Source organism: Periophthalmus magnuspinnatus, chromosome 6 (assembly GCF_009829125.3).
Source record: "Periophthalmus magnuspinnatus isolate fPerMag1 chromosome 6, fPerMag1.2.pri, whole genome shotgun sequence".
Lineage (NCBI taxonomy): Eukaryota > Metazoa > Chordata > Actinopteri > Gobiiformes > Gobiidae > Periophthalmus > Periophthalmus magnuspinnatus.
This window is the reverse complement of record NC_047131.1, coordinates 18,750,711-18,770,420: the sequence shown is the minus strand read 5'-3', so window position 1 is coordinate 18,770,420 and position 19,710 is coordinate 18,750,711. Positions and strand designations below refer to the sequence as shown.

The window sequence follows — 19,710 nt, the reverse complement described above, 5'->3', positions numbered from 1 at the left end:
GGGAACAAAAAGTACTTCTAGATCCTATTTCTACTCATTTATCAGCGACAAAGCGATTGATATTTGCATTTGGTGATGGTAAAGTTGGTTAAATCGAGCCGATGAGAAGGTACATCGGCAAATAAAATGTGTTCGGGAAGCGGACTAGTTTTTGTGTTGGTGCGGCGAATTTATTTCACTTTGCCTAAGGAACGGCAGTGTTGCGACTCCCATTGCCTAGGGAAAAAACCCGGATGTAAACTCAGTGAAACTCTATGGAGAGAAAGTCGGCTCACACTCGCCATGAAACTCAGTGGAGACACGGAGCAGTTTGTTGGGTTGTTTGGCGTCCTCCGCGGCGCGGTCAGTGGGATGGAGGCGGCCTAGCGTCGGTCGGACTCCATGTTTAGTTTGGTCGCTGAAGCCGCTGGACCACTGCACACTTTGTCTGACGAGGAGGAGAGGGGGGAGGTGGGGACAAGCAGGGGGCAGGTGGATACGGCCTTTTTTTTTTATTATAGCCTACTCTACGTTCAGGGGCTGTTGGACTAAAAGAAATAACTAATTCGGACGCCAGAGGGAGTCATGAACGAACCGCCTCAACAAATGGCATAACATAAAGGGCCTACTGGCTGTAGTAGCCTATGTTAAGGTGCAAAATAAAAGTAGGCAGCTGGATCTGCAATATACTATACGGAGTAAAGGGGCAAGTTTGCCCAAATATACTACTTTAAATTATAGACCGATGCCTTGGCTATGGCTTTTTTCATAATTTTGTGGTTAAATTGTTGTCCTTGTCTTACTAATGGTTTATAACCATAATACATCAAAACAGTCTATAATACACTGTCTCAAATGAGTTATTGGTTTATGTATGCTTATATAGCCTAAGAAATAATATAGAAATATAGCTTAACCTGTAAATGGGTATGGCCCATCTTTATACTTTCACCTCAGCCTGACTTAAAGACCTAATACTATGTTATTCTGAATGCTGGCAAATCCCAAACAGACATAGGCTACTAAATTCCAAGTAGGCTCATGTCCCAGGCTTTTCACCCCAAACTCAACTTCTTTGGAATCACAATGAAAACATGGCATTTGTACTTTTAAATCTTTTGCAGGTCTTAGATGTCCTGTCATCTGAGGCCATGGATGAGAATCAAGATCCTGGATGCAAATAATTGTCATGCGAGAAAATCTCCACTAGAGGGAGCGGTGGTACAGTCCTGGCCTGCTTTAGCTCACTCAGGTCATCACTCATCTAGTCAAGTTTATGTAGGGATTTGGAGAAAATAACCTTTTTACCCACAATTTACATCTTACAGCTCTGCCAACATGTGCAGTCGCATCAGAATGCCTTATTTTAAATATTTTTTAAGTGATTTGATGATAGAGTCTAATTGGGTCGTAGAATTTGAAACTATTGGTAGTTAGCCAAATCATCCAAATGGGAATATGACTTGGCTAGACCTATACAAATAGTTCAAAACAATAATATTAACAAGACTTTTTCCAGCCCAACTGCATAGGATTTTAGATCAACCATGAGTGTCAGTGGAGGATATAAAATTGTAGTCTAAACCTCTCCAGCAAGTCACAAGAAAAACTCCTCATACAAGTTTAGAAGAAAAACACAGTCACAAGCTTTGTCATGCTCTAAACTACCACACTGAAAAATAGAATGTCATACACCTTTCATTGTCTGATTGTCCATAGAGAAGTTGATGGGACTCGGCTTGTTTCCAAATCATTTAATTTATATGAGAGAACCTAATGTGATAACTCACTTTATCTACAAACTAATCACAGAGAGAAATTACATATGATTTGATTAAATTGGTTCAAACCGAGTGGGGGTATGTCTACCTGCTTAATGTAAATAAGACGGTGCACTATAATAAAAAAAAAAAACTAGACTATTATTATGAAGCCATATATGTTTTTTGTGCTTTCACTTGCATTGCATTGCGTGTTACTCTGTGATGATATTTATGTGAGTTCAACAAACATCAGTATAAAATTAGAAAAAAAACAGAAATGATCTGGTTCAAACCATTCATGGTAAGATCACTAACAGTGTTATTGTATGCAATAACACCCACCCACATTGTATGCAATAAACCCTGTGACATATTTGGTATGGAAGCTTGTTCTTAGCGTGTGATCATGTGACCTGTTTAAAAGGCATGTGCTTAGGTCATCTCGATTTCCAGATTGTGTTACTGATGTGATTGGTTTGCAAACTGATTTCCATTAAAGGGGTGTGTGTAGATTTTACTTCTATATACCAGATCACCAACAACAGATTTCAATAGAATGAAAGAATTAGTTATTTTCAGATTGTAGAATGTGATGATGTTATAATGGCTTACACTTGTAATGCACTTTTTCAAAGCGCTACACTATAGTCATTATTCATTCATTTCCACACTTGGTGATGGTAAGCTACTATTGTAGCCACAGCTGCCCTGGGGCAGACTGACGGAAGCGAGGCTGCCAATCTGTGCCATCGGCCCCTCCGACCACCACCTATCATTCACGCACACACCACTTTCATAATAGGCAATATGTGGGTGAAGTGTCTTGCCTAAGGACACTGGGACAGAGCAGGACTCGATCCTCTGACCTTCGGGTTGGGGGACCAACACTCTAACCACTGAGCCACTGTCACCCTGTTATATTCCCAGATGAGCGACAAGAGCAGGTTTTTCCTATAACAATGCACTTTGCCATGAAATATTCAAAAGGTAAATTCACAAATCACTTGATCATTTCTAGTAGTGTCTAGACCCATGAACTCAGTGTTTTACAACATTAATCTGCATTTTAACAATGTTTATTGTAGCTGTTCCTCATCTGTATTTGATATAATTAACCTATAGAATGTTGTGATCTCATCTGAACCCAGCAAGAGTTAATGGTTTTAGGTAAAACTATCCTCTTAATGTTATGTTTCGTTCAATAGCCTCTGCCCACTAAATGAGTTAAATCTAGAATAATCTGGAATCAAAATTTTCCTTGTTTGCTTTTTTTTTTTTCTTATTTTAAACCAATCAAAGACCACCACCCTTCTCGTGACAGATAATTCCTTCCTGTCTTGGTTAGCTCATGGTAACTGCATTAATGTTTCTGGTGTCTTTGTGTTGATGAGTTTTGCAGCTGCTGTTTGAAGGGGCCTCTTCAGATGTGGGCTCAGATCAGCATAAACGCATTGGTCTTTTATGGAGATCCAGGCCTCACCATAAACCTACAGCAGCAGAGCTATACCAGAGCTAAACCAGGCTAGTATGGGCCTGGGATGGACTGATTGTCACTAAATCACTTGGAGAACAAAGCCAGTGGAGTTAATACTGTGTGCCTGGTGCCTCTGAAAAGACAAGACAGTAGCACACATGTATTGTTTGTCTTAATGGGGCTGCACTGAATAGATAGAGAAGAGGCTATGTATATTCGCACTACATTATGTTGAAATTTTGTGAATAAAAATAAAATAAAATAAAGAAAGAAAGAGGTGATTTATACCAGCGTGAGAGAAGTCCCCTTGTTATTGCTTTGCCTGAAATGTTCCTCAGTATGGCATTTAACTTATCTATCTCCATGGAGAAAAGCAGATCACACAGGTGAAATGTGTGGGGAGGTGACCCCACTCACAGTACTAAGGCTTGTTCATTTTTCTTTTCTTTTTAGTCATAAAACACCTCCAAAATATAAGTCAAATTCCATAGTGTGAAACATCCCAAATAAATCATTACCATCTCAATGACAATAAGAATGTGGGGGACCCTTTAGCAGAAAAGTTGCATAATGTACCTTTATAGTATACCTCTATAACAATACAAGTAAGATTCTTTTGTGAAGTCTATTGACACCATTTGACTCTGATGACATAATCACTCTGTGCCCGCTACTTTCCGAGTCTTTGGAAAGTGAGTCACACAAGCTGTATGAACTAAAAGAGATGGATTTCATAATAGTCTTTATGTAACACAGATACACACTTCTATAGAGCTCTACTACTCCCACTTCTACACCTACCATATTGACCAGGAGAAGACCGAACAGAGTAAAAGGTTATACATATGCAACCTTGTATGTAACATGTTTAACCTCGCAGACTGTGATGTGGTCTCCAATCTGAGCCAACTTGTATGGTATGGTGAAGGTCAATGATGTGGACAAGGGGAATTGTGTCTTGTAAGGCTACAACAATTAATTTGAATAATCATGACTAATGGACAACTAAATAAATTGTTCCATCCATCCATTTTCTTCCTCTTATCTGGGGCTGGATTGCGGGGGCATCAGTCTAAGCAGCCTCAGACACTTCCTCCTCCGATGGGACACTGAGACCTTCTCAGGCCAGCCTAGAGATGTCGTGGGACATGGCTGGAAGAGGGAGATGTCCAGGTGCCCGAGATACTTGAACTACTTCACCTGAGGCAGGGAGTCTCCACCAATCTGGAGAGGGCAAGCGACCTTTTTCCAGCAGAACACCACCCCAGTGCATGTTGCAGATCCTGGCTCAATGAAGCTATCAGGACAACATCATCTGCAAACAGCAGAGATGAGATTCTGTGGTCCCTGAAATGGACTCCCTCCGGCCCCTGACTGTGCTTTGAGATTCTGTCCATAAAAACAATTAACAGAACTGGTGACAAAGGGCAATGTGATTATCTTGTAATTGGAACACACCCTCCAGTCCCCCTTCTTAAAAAGAGAGACCACCACTCCGATCTGCTAATCCAGAACTGTCCCGATCCACCACACAATGTTACAGAGGCATGTCAGCCAAGACAGCCCCACAACATCCAGAGACTTAAGGTACTGTGGATGGATCTCATCCATCCCTGGAGCCTTGCCACTGTGGAGCTTGCCAACCACATCAGTGACTTCAACCCAAATGATGAATGCCAGAATTTCTTTAAGGCCGACCGATAATGCTTCATGGTCCCTGAACTTTTCCCAATCTCAAGTTTTTGGTCCACTCAGACTCCATGTCTCCAGCTCCCCTAGGATCTGGAAGAAGCTCTACCGGAGGAGACCCTGCTGACAGAGGGCTCCACAAGACATACCCAACAGACCCTCATGATATGCTTAGGTCTGCCAGGTCTGTCCGGCTTCCTCCCCCGTCACCTGATGGTGCAACTCACCACCAGGTGCTGATCAGTTGAAATCTCTGCCCCTCTCTTCACCCAGATGTCCAAGACATGTGGCCAAAGGTTAGATGGCACGAGAACAAAGTAGATCATCAACCTACGGCCTAGGGTAATCTTGAGCACTGATGGACACTCTTGTGCTTAAACATGGTGTTTGTTATGGACAAAATGTGACTAACACAAAAGTCCAATAACAGCACACAGCTTGAGTTCAGATCAGGGATGCCGTTCTTCCCAATCACCCCTGTCCAGGTGTCACTGTCGTTGCTCACATGGGCGTTGAAGTCCCCCAGTAGAACAACAAAGTCTCCAGTCGTTGCACTCTAGTACTCTAGAACCCCTCCCAAAAGGTCTGGTACTCTGCACTGATGTTTGGCCCATAGGCTTACATAATAGTGGAGCGAACTCCAACATGTGGCAACTGATCTGTGGGGCAATAACCCACTGCCTCACCCCGTGGGCAACGCCAGAGAAGTCAAGAGTCTAACCCCTCTGGAGGAGTTGGGTTCCAAAGCCTCGCTTGCCTAGGACCTGTTTGCCATGGGTGTCCCTACCAGAGGCATGGCGCCCCCGACAACATAGCTCCCAGGATCATTTGGGTGCTCAGACCCCTCCACCACATTAAGGTGGTGGTTAAAGGGTTAATATTTGTTAATATGTGTATCTGCAAAAGATTGTTTCTATTTACAAGTTTGTATATTCCACCTGTATCTAATTAAAAAATGTATTTAAAAAATCTTAATATACAATAGAAATAATTGTTTGACTAGTTGATTACTAAATAATTATTAGTTGCAGCTAACGTCTTGCCCAAATATAAACATTTAGCATCACCATGTCAAAACACATTTGAAGGTATATTTTGTTCAATATATTTAGACCAAACAGCATCATATCTCAAAATCTCAAAAAGAATAAAATATAACATAAGGACATATTATGTAAAATTGTCTTCTATAAGCTTTTAACCATGTTATTATGTTTTTTCTTTTCTATTAAGTTCCTCAAAGATGTATTTGGATGAATTCATTGATCCATGTTTGACCAAGCCTGTATTGCCCTGCATTTGAGGCTTGAGTTAAAAAAAAAAAAAAAAAGTTTTCACATACACCCCATCTCCACACCCTAACTTACTACTTGTGATTATTAAAAAAATCAGACTTAAAGTCATACATATAGGGTTAAAATGTCTTGTGGGGCCTATCCGTTCTGCAGTTTTGAAGGAAGTCATCTTAGATCAATATTGCGAAAATAATGATGCATGTATGTCAAAGTTTAATAATCTGTAACCTATATTTAGCTGCTGACCTGTTATATGTCCAACTAGCACCAGCTGACAATCAGTATGAGTGTCTTCATAGTTGATCAGATTAAATTAAATGCACCATACGTGTTTGTATGTGTAACAGGCCAGTCCCACCTCAGTGCTGTTTGATGGGCCTAATATTCTGCAGGACAGTTATTATGAACAAAGAGGAGCAGAGGAGGGCAGGGACTGGATACACCACAGACGACCGCCACACTTTGATGGAGCTATTTGGACCAGGATCAAAGAAATTATTATTATTTGATCACTGCGAATGAGCAACAAAATGCACTTTACTGGTTATAAATACTGGACACATCATGTATAGTTAGGTAGTTAACATTCATGGTGTTTTATAGCCACTTTATAACAGGGACAGATAAAGAAACAGACAAATGAAATGGACACCTTGTTTATAACTGAACAGAAATTAGCCTGTACCTCTTTTGGATGGTCTGCACAGGCATTTCTACTCTTGACCCATATTTAGATAATGTCCCACTTTTTCACATTTTTGCCACATTAATTTGTTGCTTGTTTGAATGTTGGTTAACTCTTTTTTGTCAGTTTCAGCAGTGTTATCACTCTCTAAATGTTTATTTATCTCAAACATGTTTAATGGGTGTAAAAGTGTCTTATATTTTACTTTACTGTACCCCGTGGTGTGGGCTGTAGCAACATCTTTATATAAACTCACTGGTGTAGGAGGAACTCAGAGGCACGACTCAGAGCAATGCAAAAGTACCACCGACACTGTCACTTTAAATACAATAATTATATTTTATTTTTATAATTTTATTATTTAGCATTATATTAATATCTTTTGTGGTTTGTTGTTCAGAGGCTAAATGTTAGGCAATTGTAGTAATAATAATAATAAATAAATATATATGTATATGTGTGTGTGTGTGTGTGTGTGTGTGTGTGTATATATATATATATATATCTATATATATATCTATCTATCTATCTATCTATCTATCTATCTATCTATCTATATATATATATATATATATATATATATATATATATATATATATATATATATATATATATATATATATATATATATATATATATATATATATATATATATATATATATATATATATATATATATATATATATATATATATATATATATTCGAATATTCGAACTATTTGCAGGCCTCTTACTAAACTGTAATTAGTCTTTTTTACAACCTAAATAGTTGTCATTTATCATAATACCATACAACCTTAGTTTTAAATATTATAGACCTAACTAAAGCAAATCGTTAACTTTTAGCCTTTTATTTTCATGAAAAGAGAGTAAAAAGGCGGGCAAGCAGGCAGCTCCACTCCATTCTTGTGTAACGTCTTAAAAGTATGTCACGTCCTTCGGCTCTTGACTGAAGGAGAAAATTAGTTCATTTCCTCCCTTTATTTAGCCAGTACCATCTGCCCAACTCCAGCAGGTGGCAGTGCGCTCACCTGTCACCGTCTCGTCCAATCACCGACGAGAAACGCGCAAAGGGGCGGGACGTAGGCAAAAGAGAGGGAGACAGGACGTGGTGGAGTGGAATAAAAACTAACAAGAAATACTTACAGGGGGAGAAGCATACGGCTCTCAATCTACCCAGAAAGGACAATCCAAAGAGACGTGGGTACCAAATTACGCTCATTACGCACGGGGACTTGTTGGATTGCCCTTTACGTTTGCGCGTCTTGTTTTTTTTCCTTGGCATTGGGGGAGTAGAAGAGTAGTTTTGTTGCTTCTTCCTGGTGGCTGGAGAGCGCTGCTGAAGCTAAAACAGCAGAAAGAGGCAAAGCTGGTGAGAAAAGCGCACAAGGAAGGTCTCAAATGCTACTTCCTGTGTCAATAGCCCCTTCTTCACGCTGCTATTTTCAAACTGCTGTACTCTGACACTACTTGTTTGCGTTTGGACAATAGATTTTGAAGTTGAGACATTCATTTATCTACGTTTTTGTCAGCCTGTCATATGGAGTTTGATCCGTTACTTTTGAACACAAGCATTGAAAGTTTTATAGCTGTTATTACCATTTTCTTTTAGGCTGTAAACATGCTATGAGATATAATCTTTAGTTGCTGGCACATGTCTCCCTGTTTAGCTTTATAACACATTAATACATCTCAAATTTGAACCAAAAAACCTCTACTTTTGTCAGATTTAACTTGTGATTATTGGCTATACTGTTTTTTTTTGTTTTATTGTCTCACTTGTTGCTGATTTTAGGAACTGTCCTTTGTAACTTTGACAGTGCCCCACTGTATCATTTAAAATAATATTTTAATTACATTATTTGTCAGTCGTTTGAAACTATGCAATGGTACGACAATTTGAACGTGTCCCTGTAAGATTACTTCAGCACAGGACATCATTACTGTTCATTTGAACCAATATTGCAGCTATGAGGGCATTTACAAACTCTTTTAAGCAATATTAACTATATATTTGTAGCCACAGGGCTTGGTCAAATCAAATTTCTATAATACATTACACTGGTGTTTATATACTAAGCAATGAATAGTTCTCAATGTACTGCAGTTTATAGCAATAACCTACGTAATCTTAAGGATCTGAATAGCCTTTTAATATATGACTTTGATGTTTGAGAGATTTCAAGTTGTATTAAGTAAATATATCCTCTCTAGAAGCCCTAATTTCGGAATAGCCTTTGCTTATTTTACTGTATTGTGTTGAGAAAACCCCTGCACAATGCAATGGAGCATATTTTTTTGGGATAAATCTCTCAAAATTGACCAAAATCTTGATGCTTGATTTTTTCTGACTGTCGCTGTCACTCTTGCATCCAGCTATCCAATGAGCTATTATTTTTATGCAGTGAGGGCAATCTTTTTTTTATTTTTTTATTTAGAAGTTTAACATTTGACACCATCTCCTTTTGAATTTTGGACACTGCTCTATCAACATCTTAATACAGCAGATGTATTGACATTCAGACCACCTATGACCACAAGAGGACAATCATAATGGCCAAAGTTTTGCGTATTTGAGCATCCCATTATGGAGCAGGAGGAGGACAAGCCAGTTCAAGATCTGGCAGAAAATCCAGCTCTGGATCTCGGGGATCCGGATGTTGAAGTGGGGTCATCGTCTACCACGTCTTCGAATGCATCACCGAGCGCCATACCCAATGCTGAGGTGTCTTGCACTGAACCAGCCCCCCAAATCCACCACCACAACAAGCCATTCACTCTACGCATCTTCGGTAGGAGGTCAGTGAACACACCATCATCACATCGAACACAAAACGCCCACTTCGCGATCCCACGCTTTATAGGTGAAAATGGGTCAATGTATTCTGATAGGGGCATTTCTAGTGTTTTTATTACGCTTTAAGGGAAAACACCCACACTTAAACTATTTTTGATTTGTGACATACAGTATAACATAGGCCTTTCCTATACCAGATAATTTATTTGACTTAGTTGTTGCTTTACTGTAACACTTTCATTTAAGGCAAAATATCTTGTTGATGTTTGAACTTGAGATTGTCTTTTCTGGAAGCCCCATTCACAAAAATATGTTTTACAATGACATTGGATTACATTATTAAAGCTTGTCTCCATAAGTGCATTATTACTTTGCCTTGAATGTTCCACAGTATGGCATTAAGTTTATCTTGCATTTATTCAGTTGCAGCTGTTGTTAATTCCTAAAAAAATATCTTGACAAACATGCATTCTTACCTTGTCACCGGGAACACCTCTCTGCACATCTGGCCTGTAACTTGGCCTGGTAGTGCCACTTGCTTGTCTCCATGGAGATGAATACAGTTATGCCATAATCTGGAACATTCTAGGCAGGGCAATAATATCTCTCACTAAAGAAGTTCCATTGTGTATTCAAGTACAAATACAAAATTGTGTCACTCACCATACTGACCACTGATCACTGAGTATTTTAAGTATAAATGACATGATTCTTGTTGTGAAGTGTCCCATTTAGTTACCTTTTGCGCTACATTACAAGGTTGTGCTGGAGATTATATTTCCGCAGTCACTGTTCTGATTTAAACATGACTCTGCTCTTCTCTATTGGGAACCACCAAACATCTGAGTAATCTGTTGTTGCTATTTTTGACTTTTACTTTACTCATATACACAAGTATGATCTTCCCCATATCTCTTTTCTAGAGCATGCTTTTGTAAGGGATATTTTGGAGGCTGCAGTGTAGAAATTAGATTTGACTTTCAGATTACTGAACCACACAGCAGCACAGAAGTGTACATTTTGTCAACTAAAATACTTTGTTATACTTTTTGTCAATGTCATATTTTTGCTGACTAAAACTAAATAAAAAAATTCTAATAAAGCTATGACTAAAATCACATGCAATTTGGTCGACTAAAACTAAAAGACAGAAAAGGGGCTGAGTGTGTTAAAATGTTAAAAGCCTTTATAGATATTTTTGTTGACCAGAAGTGCTGATATGAATAAATAAAAAAGCAAATATAAATGAATTAAAAGAACAGCGAGACTAGATCCAAATTCCACTTTTCAACCACACAGCCCCAAACCAGGCCATCAACAAACTCACCACACAAAGAACACATCTGCACATGTCCCATAAAGCAATATAATAAATAAATTTGCATGACATTTTTGTCGACTAAAACAAAAACAAATTATATCATTAAATCTTGTCTAAAACTAAAAATCCTTTAACTTAAAAGAAACTAAAACTAAATAAAAGGTCTAGTCAAAATTAAGCCTGCAGCAGAGCAAGCAAGGTGAATTTATTGTGTAAATAATACTGAATATTAAGTGAACCTGCAAGAAACTGAAAGTTGAGTATAACTGGAAGTGAGGTTTAACAAATACATGACCACTGAAACAGAGCATTCGTTAAAGGTGCTGTACCCAATTTTTATTACATGGAAAACAAGAAAAACAGAACTAGTTTGGTCCAGTTTGCAACGGTTCAAAGTTATTTCATGATGAGTTTATAAGCAACTTTCAGAGGCCAGAGTTTTGCTGTTACAGTGATGCTAACAACATAATAACAGCACACTTCCTTATTCTAGGACAATAAAACGCTCTCTATTTAGACGTAGACCATACACGCAGGATTATTTAGACCTCAAGAACTGCTGGGGAAAGAAACATTTTCCTCAAATAAAAAAAAAAAATAGAAAAAAAACATCCTATTTTATAAAAGTTGACAAAAAACGGAACACTGGCAAACCAATGGTGATCCATTTCAGTAAAACCTAAATGCTAAGTGCTACAATTCAACTGATAAGCTAAGTCTTTGGCTGTTACTGGTATGGAGTGTGCCACCAGAACTATTTCACTACATGACTATTAATACAATACACTTGGAGCTTTTAAACCAGTCACTGCTAAATGATTTATACAAGATTACAATCAAACAACCTGTGGCAATAACAATATGGGCTTTGGTTAAAATAACAGACTGAAGACTTTTCTTGTTTGGTGGCTCCTTAAATCTTGACACTTACAGCTCAGAGTGGGGTGAGTGAAATCTTATTTGGCAACATTTAGCTCTGGTTTGAGTTCTATAATTAAAGGTGCACAATGTAAATTTCCAGGTACAGGGTCTGCACACCTCCTTGCCTCCATGGAGATGTCATTGCTTCATCCAAAACGTTTCAAAGTATGGCATTAAAATTTTGTATAGTGCATTTATTCTATTTCATACTTATTGTGAGTGGGGTTTTCCCTTCACAGATCTAATCTCTAACTTTGCTTGTCTCCATGGTAATAGATCATTTTGATGCCATGAGGAATAGAAAAGGAATCGAAAGGTTATGTAGTTAATTTTTATTATTATTATTTTCTTCTTCCACTTATCCTGGGCTGGGACACAGGGGCAGCAGTCTAAGCAGGGACTCCCAGACTTCCCTCACCCCAGATACTTCCTCCAGCTTCTCCAGGGGGACCTGAAGGCATTTCCAGAGCAGCTGAGAGACATTGTCCCCTCAGCCTGTCAATGCCTAAGCCAGTGTTTTCCATTTGAAGACTATAATTTATGATCTTATATAAACAATATGCAGAAATAAAGACAGGAACTACAGTAAACTCTAATTGCTCATGTGTTGTGTGTAAATTTGTAGTGATGTGGGCCACATATAGCCTGACTTCCCTGTTGATCTGAAGTAGCCACTGAGTAAGTCATCTTTGTGTGAGCATTTTGTGAGTGTTAGTCATTGAGCTAAGCTGAACCATATCTGCAAAAAAAGAAGAAAAGAAAAACAATATTGCAGTTTTCCTGAAAATTGCTTACACAACTAACTTCACCAGCATATTTGTTTTGTAGTGTAAGAGCTTGGATTTTGATTGTTAGTGTCACTTTTCTACTATGTATGTTTCTGTTGAAGTCTATACAGAACAGTTGATGAGGAGATTGTACCAACTCTCCTCAGAACGAAATGTCCCGAGTTAGGTTCCGAGGCGGCATGGGGTCTTTCCGTGGAGTTACCGATTTCTCACTCTTTTTGAATAGGTTTCCTTTGGCAGAGTAATATGGCTAAAAAAAAAGAATAATCTCTCATGCTAATCAATCACAGTTCAATCAATCAATCAATCAATCAATCAATCAATTTTACACATGAAATCAGCTTTCCACATTCATTTCATGAACCTAAACAATACAAGCATTTACTGACAAAGGGTTGACTGTTAGACCTAGCAATTAAAAAGCCCCACGCTGATCATTGACGATTTAAAATGATTGGCTCTTGATTCTATTAAACTTGGATTAATTGCACTGCCCTAAGTACCTCCTGGTACTCGCACATGAGAACATGGTGACAGTACATTGTCATCTCGTTCAATACGAGAAGGGCAATTTACCTCTCACTGGGCACAAGCAGTTCCTATTTTGTAAACAGAGTTGAATGATTTACTGTGTTCTGGAAACACTTATGAATAATTATTGGTAAATTGACAGATTTTTTAATACATATTTCAATCATTCCAAATCACCAGTGAAGAGCAGTTTGTGAATATTATTTTTGTATTTGCTTACAATAACCGCCCACCACGTTCTGTAAACAAATTCCCATTATTTTTTCCCATAGACGTTCAGGAAAACTTGTAACTAATGAAGTTACTAAATTTAAGTGCTTTATGAACTAAAAACAATCGTGTCATGGACATCAAATTAACAAATGACTGGTTAGCCTCCATTGTGTTTTTCAAATTCTTGGAATTTTTCAAAAAAGTCTCTGGAAAAAATTAACGGGAAATGTACTTTTAGAGCGTGAGCAGGCTTTGATTTTTGAATCCCATTGTGACCGCGAGTATACCAATACACTTAAAAATAGTTTATTTTAATCCAAAGTCTAATATAGCATCAGTTCCTGGAGGTTCTGGGAATACCGAGGTAACAGTGCAGTTCATATGGAGTCAGGTGAAGCTCTAATCTAGCGCTCTCTGTCTAATTATAGCTGCATTTAATGGATTGGTGCAGAAATTAATTACGATAGACCATTTCCAGAGTCTAGTGGGTCGGTTGGGCTGTGGGGGATTCAGTCTTCAGTGGTACAGAGGTAAAGGGGACTAGGGCGACCATCACTGCTGCAGATGTTTAAGACAGATTTAGCAGAAAATGGCTCAAATACGGTAAGTAACAGCATTATTAATATATTAGAAATAAGAAAGTAATGAGACAGAGTTGACGAAATAGGTTGATGATCTCGTAATTTCAGCTGGAGGGCAGGGGCCTTTAACACGCTATGGGAGATTTACTGTTTTTGAAAGAAAGGCCTGTAAACCCACTAATTTAAACCAGATTATTGTTAGAGATTGACTCCACAAACTTGTCGTATTTGACTAATGACTCAAAGTCCATTCAACTGACAACAATGTCCTTGTGGTTGAAACTTAAAGTTTGTTTTGGCAGAAAAGTCATTGAACTGTACCAATGTTTTTTGTTTTGTTTTTCACGTGCATGGCATACCAGGACAAATCTGCCTTTTGTAAACTAAAAGCATCATAATTTATAGCTACCACTAGATACTATCTACTTTACTGCTGTCTGAAGAAAGACCAGAGACCACAGGTTAGGCTGTGCAGAAGCCAGGTGAGGAGAACAGGCTTCACAGCACCTATCTACTGGTAAAAAGAAAAATAAATACACTTACAGATGGTAGTTTTAAGCAATATTATATCCTCTGCAAACCATTAAATACCCTGCCATAATGAATAACTAGCGAACAGAACATGTTAATGCTTCTGAACATGTTGAAAATGTGAACTTGAACAGCATCCTAAAAGTTTTAAAATGTATACAATTCCAGTGTTTGTTATAAAAAAAAAAAATGTTATTAGTTATTTTAAAATTGTTCAGCTGTACTTGTGGGGAATTCATCAAAAGATTATGATTATTAAGAGTCACATTAGTGTGAGGGTGTATTGTACTGATTGGTTGGCTTGCTTGGCTGTTAGAAGCATACATGTAAAAGATAATCCATGTGCACTTTGACCTAGTGACCGCTACGGAGGTCATGGCGATGTAAACAATGTGTCTGAAGGATAATACTCCCATCGGATTTATTATGTATTTGATCTGACACTCATGAGAGCTACTTGACATTTACTTATGTTACACCAGAATTCCCATTCTGATCAGATATGCATGGCTTTCAGAGGGATGAAAAATGAGCTTGTGTTGCCATAGTGATTAACAAAACAACAAACAAACAACAAAATATGTCTTTTGAGAGGTGAAAAGTCAGTGGTACTGCAACTAAGAATTCTCCCATAGAGTGCAACTTTTTTTTTTGTAAAATCAACCTGCTGGATTGGGCTGACAGGGCACGTACAGCTTTCAAAATGTTCGGATTTAGTAGTAATTATTCTGCATTCTCAGTTGTTTAAATTCTCAAAGTCTACCAAATGTAAGTGCTGTGAAAGTTTAGGATTCTGAAATATATAAAATACTATCAAGATAAATTCATCAGCATTGTTGGCCTAAACCAGTCTGCTCACCTGAAAATGTGACAAATATCTGGAGATGTTTACCAGTGTTTTAAACAAAAAAATACTATTCTGTAATGGCAGATAATCACTACCTAGTTTAGCATTAGCCTCTTAACAAGTAGGTAAAATGCCAAGACCTTATGAATGCAGCTTTAGCAGTCATTTTGACTTAGTATTAAGTAAACTATATTCTAGCTTCTAACAATTACATGACTAAAAATGTACTCAATTACAAGTACCGTTGCCAATTTTGTATATTCGACTAAAATTAATAAGTACAAAACTTGATAAATGAGCTCAGGCCAATTGGAGCAGGCATTGCTGTGGTGTTATTTGTATTTGTAGGTTTAGAAAAGTGGGGTGCATTGGGGAGACTGGGATTTGTGCTATACTCAGTAAATCCTGTTTTTTAAATGAAGCTAATTCCAATTATGGCTACAGTTACACTCAAATGCAACTACAGTTTTAAAAATCTACTCGAAAAAGTAGTTACCCTAAAAAGGTACTCGATTACAGTAATGTGAGGATTTGTAATTAGTTATTTTCCACCCCTGAAAATCTGAGTGTACTCTTTGCATATATTGATTGTGTCACCTGGTTTCACATCACTTTACAGCATGGCTTTTGTTTACGAAGTGTTGCCATTGCTCTAACATTGGATAGACATTTTACAGTATTTCTATTGATCCTTATGTGTTTGTTCATTTATTAATAGCTTATTCTGAGAATAGTTCCTTGTATCACTTCCTGGAGTACATTCACTACTGTTTGACCTCTTTCTCTATCTCCTCTTGCATTGTGTTTGATTGATTGCGCTAATGGCTAATTATGAGAAAGCCACAATGTCGCTAATGAGCATGCTAAATTATGTTCTGCTGGTGCCTCCCTGTGTAACCAGATTACACAGGAGTTAGTGAAGGGTCTGGACTCTCTCACTCAAACCACCCTACACTGTCACAGTAGCAAAGGTCATGTAAAGCGTTTCAGATAAAACTTGACCAACAAGTGGCTACTGGCGAAATAGAGGGTGATATATCATCTAAGCTAATGTTGAAATATAGTTGTCTTGAAGATATGCAAATTTAGACCATTTAAGGATTAAAATCAAACTATAATTGTAAGAATTCAAAATGATAGGCTTGCAAAAAGATCTGTTAAACAATTCAAGCCCCAAACAAATTGAATACAAAAATTAGAAAAAAACTAACAAAACAGCAATGAAAAAAAAAAAATAAATAAAAAAAAATGAAGAATGTAATGTCACAATTTCTTGAGTAGCAATCAACGCTGTAATATGATTATTTTTTTATTGGGTTAGAAGAAAATTTTAGTCAATATCAAGTCATTTTTGTCATTATTGCCCCATTCTCTGTCTAAGTATATTTAGTCTTGTAATGTTGGATGGCAGCATTTGACATTTACATGCAAAGGCTACCAGCGATGATAAGCAAACAATGCTCTAAGCCATAAAATGAGTAGCACAACTTAACTTTCATGTTTCTTCTCGGTGGTTCGAGGTAATACTCACAAGTCAAATGATTTTAATTACTCCTTCAATTATCATTTAGTATTGATCAGCTACTGTCTATTAGGCTTGCTGCACATCAACAGAAGAAAAACAAAATATTTATAATTATGTAAATTCGTTAAATACAGGACAATTTGAATCCACATCATAAACAAAATAATAGATCAATACTACTACTGATCGCATGTGAACAAAGCATCTCTAAATTCAGCTGCATCATGTTCATATATACCACAATATACCACTGACATGTTACAGTTTTCTGTTGGATTCAGTGCCCCAAGTTGTTATAGCCAAGTAGTAGGTCAGTTATATAACTTTGGTTTTTGATAAGAATGAGAAATGTGTCACTACAGCAGGAGAACACATTTTACAAAATGTCTTAGTAGTTACAGCTGTAGCTTTTCACTGTTCATTTAAATGGTAGCATACAGTACCTTGCCTGTCTCTTATTGTCCTAGTATAAGCTGTTGTGTTCTGTATAGATCAACTTTGACCTCATTTTGAATTGTCCTATCCTCAAATCCAAGATCCAAAGAGCACAGCTAAACATAAAAAGTACAGTTTTTTTTTACAAAACTTTAGAAAGATGAGTGTGTATTGCTGTGTTACAGATGACACAGCATTCTATAGTCCAATCATATTAAATACATATGGGGGCAGCTAAAATGAATATTGTTAAAATGCAAATGTTCTAACAGTGAGTTCTTGTGTCTAGTCAATAATAGAAATTATCAGGATTAACATTTGTGCATTTACATTTTGAATATTCCATGACAAAGTACAATGTAATCAATAGGGAAAACTTGCTCCCATCTGAGAGTATGACATCAACACACTCTAGACTCTGAAAACCACCAATGGAACCTATCCCGTCTCCCTGATTCCAGAAAATCAGGGAGACGGGATACATTCCAGTCTCTATGGTCCTCTTGCAGACACTCGCAGACTTAAACAGAATGTAGAAGGAACTGGGACTAGAAGGATTTTGTGGCAAGACTCAAGTTTGACTCTACAAGCCTAGACTCTTCGTAAAAATGGATACAAAGATATTGCACGTTTGTCCAAATTGTCCTTTCATATGAACTACAACATGGAATAGAATATCTTGCTTGTCAAATGTCTTACAGTGAATATTTTGGACAGTAGAGCAAGCTCAGAGAAGTATTTAACTCATGCCAAAAATCTGTGGCCTCAGAATTGACAGACTGAGATTTGTTTCTCACTTTGATGAGAAACAAAACTACCAAATGTCTTTTTTGTTCAATACAAATATTATGTCATTCCTTCTTGATAAAATCCACTCAGTTAAACTTCACTGGGATGTAGGAATTGTACAAACCAAAATGAAAACAACTGAGGGATTGTTTTTGCAATTGTATTCTTTAATTTTATATGGTCAGGTATTTTAATTGAGCCCATTTAGTGGTTTATTGTTGGTCCTTATCAGTGCAGTGTGCTGTGATCCTATTGCGTCACTGGCAGACTATATCACATGTAACACAGTGAAATAGACCCCGGTCTTATTGGGTTTCACAGACTCAGGACCCGCCCCTTTGTGAGGTCATGTGACGTAGAGCCGATGTTATAAACATCATTGGGGTCAGCACAGGTCTCGCTGTCTCTGATGCAGTTTGTGATGAAGTCAATGTGTATGCAACAGTATGTGGACCCTGTAATATTGATTTGTACTTTAAGGTATACCATACAACTTTCTGTAGGGGGCATGTCCCCTGCTAACTTTGCACAGCAAGATGGAGTTCACAAACTCACAAGAATCCACCTTGATGTCCTCCTGCTGGCATGATAGGGCCCGACATGTGGATCAGTCACTGAGCAGAATTGTAGTTTGTGCAGAAGCCAAAGGCGAAGCGCTCAAGCAAACCAAAATAAACATGACTTCAGCCTATTTTAGCATCAATACAGACTATTTTCTTTGTGAAAACCATGTATCTTCCCTGTCCACGTTTGCTTTTCTCTGAACTGGATGTAGCAAAAAGTTAGATTTTTCGTCTTGGTTCTGCTGATATGGCGCTTTGACCAATCGTCATGACAGTCCACGTTTTCCGATCACTTTCAGCAAGGGCCATCCCAGATTGATAATGTGTAGAATTCAATTCAGAGTGACACACATCAATCTGGTGTGAGCCAGGTTAGTCAGATTCCATAGAATCAATAGTCAAGTTTGTGAAGATGCTCCTCACAGTAAGGACCCCTGTTTTCACTGCCATAAACACAAAAAACAAAACAAAAAAAACATGATTTTTATCTATTTTAGGCTAAAAAGTTAACTACACTGGCTTTAAATGACACAGTATAATAATAGTAAATGAACTTTTGCTCAGTAGGCAAATAGAACCTGGTTACGTTTTCCTGGTATATCTTGTTACCCAGGTTTAAATTGAAAGTGCTTTGGATAAAAAAAATATGTTTTCATTCTGATGACAACTAAAAAGAATGACATATGTAATTTTAAAGAAATCAAGTTATCATAGTGCATTAGAAAACATAAATAAATAGAGGTACAGTTGTCATACTGCAGAACAGTATGCTTTTGTACATCATTTGCCTAGTGTACATTGTTATTAACATCATTATCCTGACTATTATTGTATTATGTATTACATTCAGGGATGAAGTATGGGTTGAGTGTGTGTGGTAAGTTTGAGGTCATCTGCCTTACAGCTGGGCAAAAAATCGATTAAATTGATAAATCAAATTTGAAGTTTAAATCAATTTGTTTGGAATTTGGATTTTCTTTTC

The 19,710-nt window shown here is 37.6% G+C and overlaps 1 protein-coding gene across 2 annotated transcripts in view; it reads left to right on the top strand.

The window, feature by feature from the left end:
- Positions 1 to 7,970: 7,970 nt before the first annotated feature.
- The window catches only part of LOC117372581 (diacylglycerol kinase zeta-like), a 52,863-nt gene continuing 41,123 nt past the window's right edge, over positions 7,971 to 19,710 (top strand). The window contains exon 1 of one of the 2 annotated variants that reach the window (XM_055222335.1): positions 7,971 to 9,685. In XM_055222335.1, the coding sequence (XP_055078310.1) occupies positions 9,474 to 9,685 (212 nt within the window). In that variant the 5' untranslated portion in view covers positions 7,971 to 9,473. The remainder of the gene's footprint in view (positions 9,686 to 19,710) is intronic. The other variant, XM_055222336.1, reaches the window with a different exon arrangement.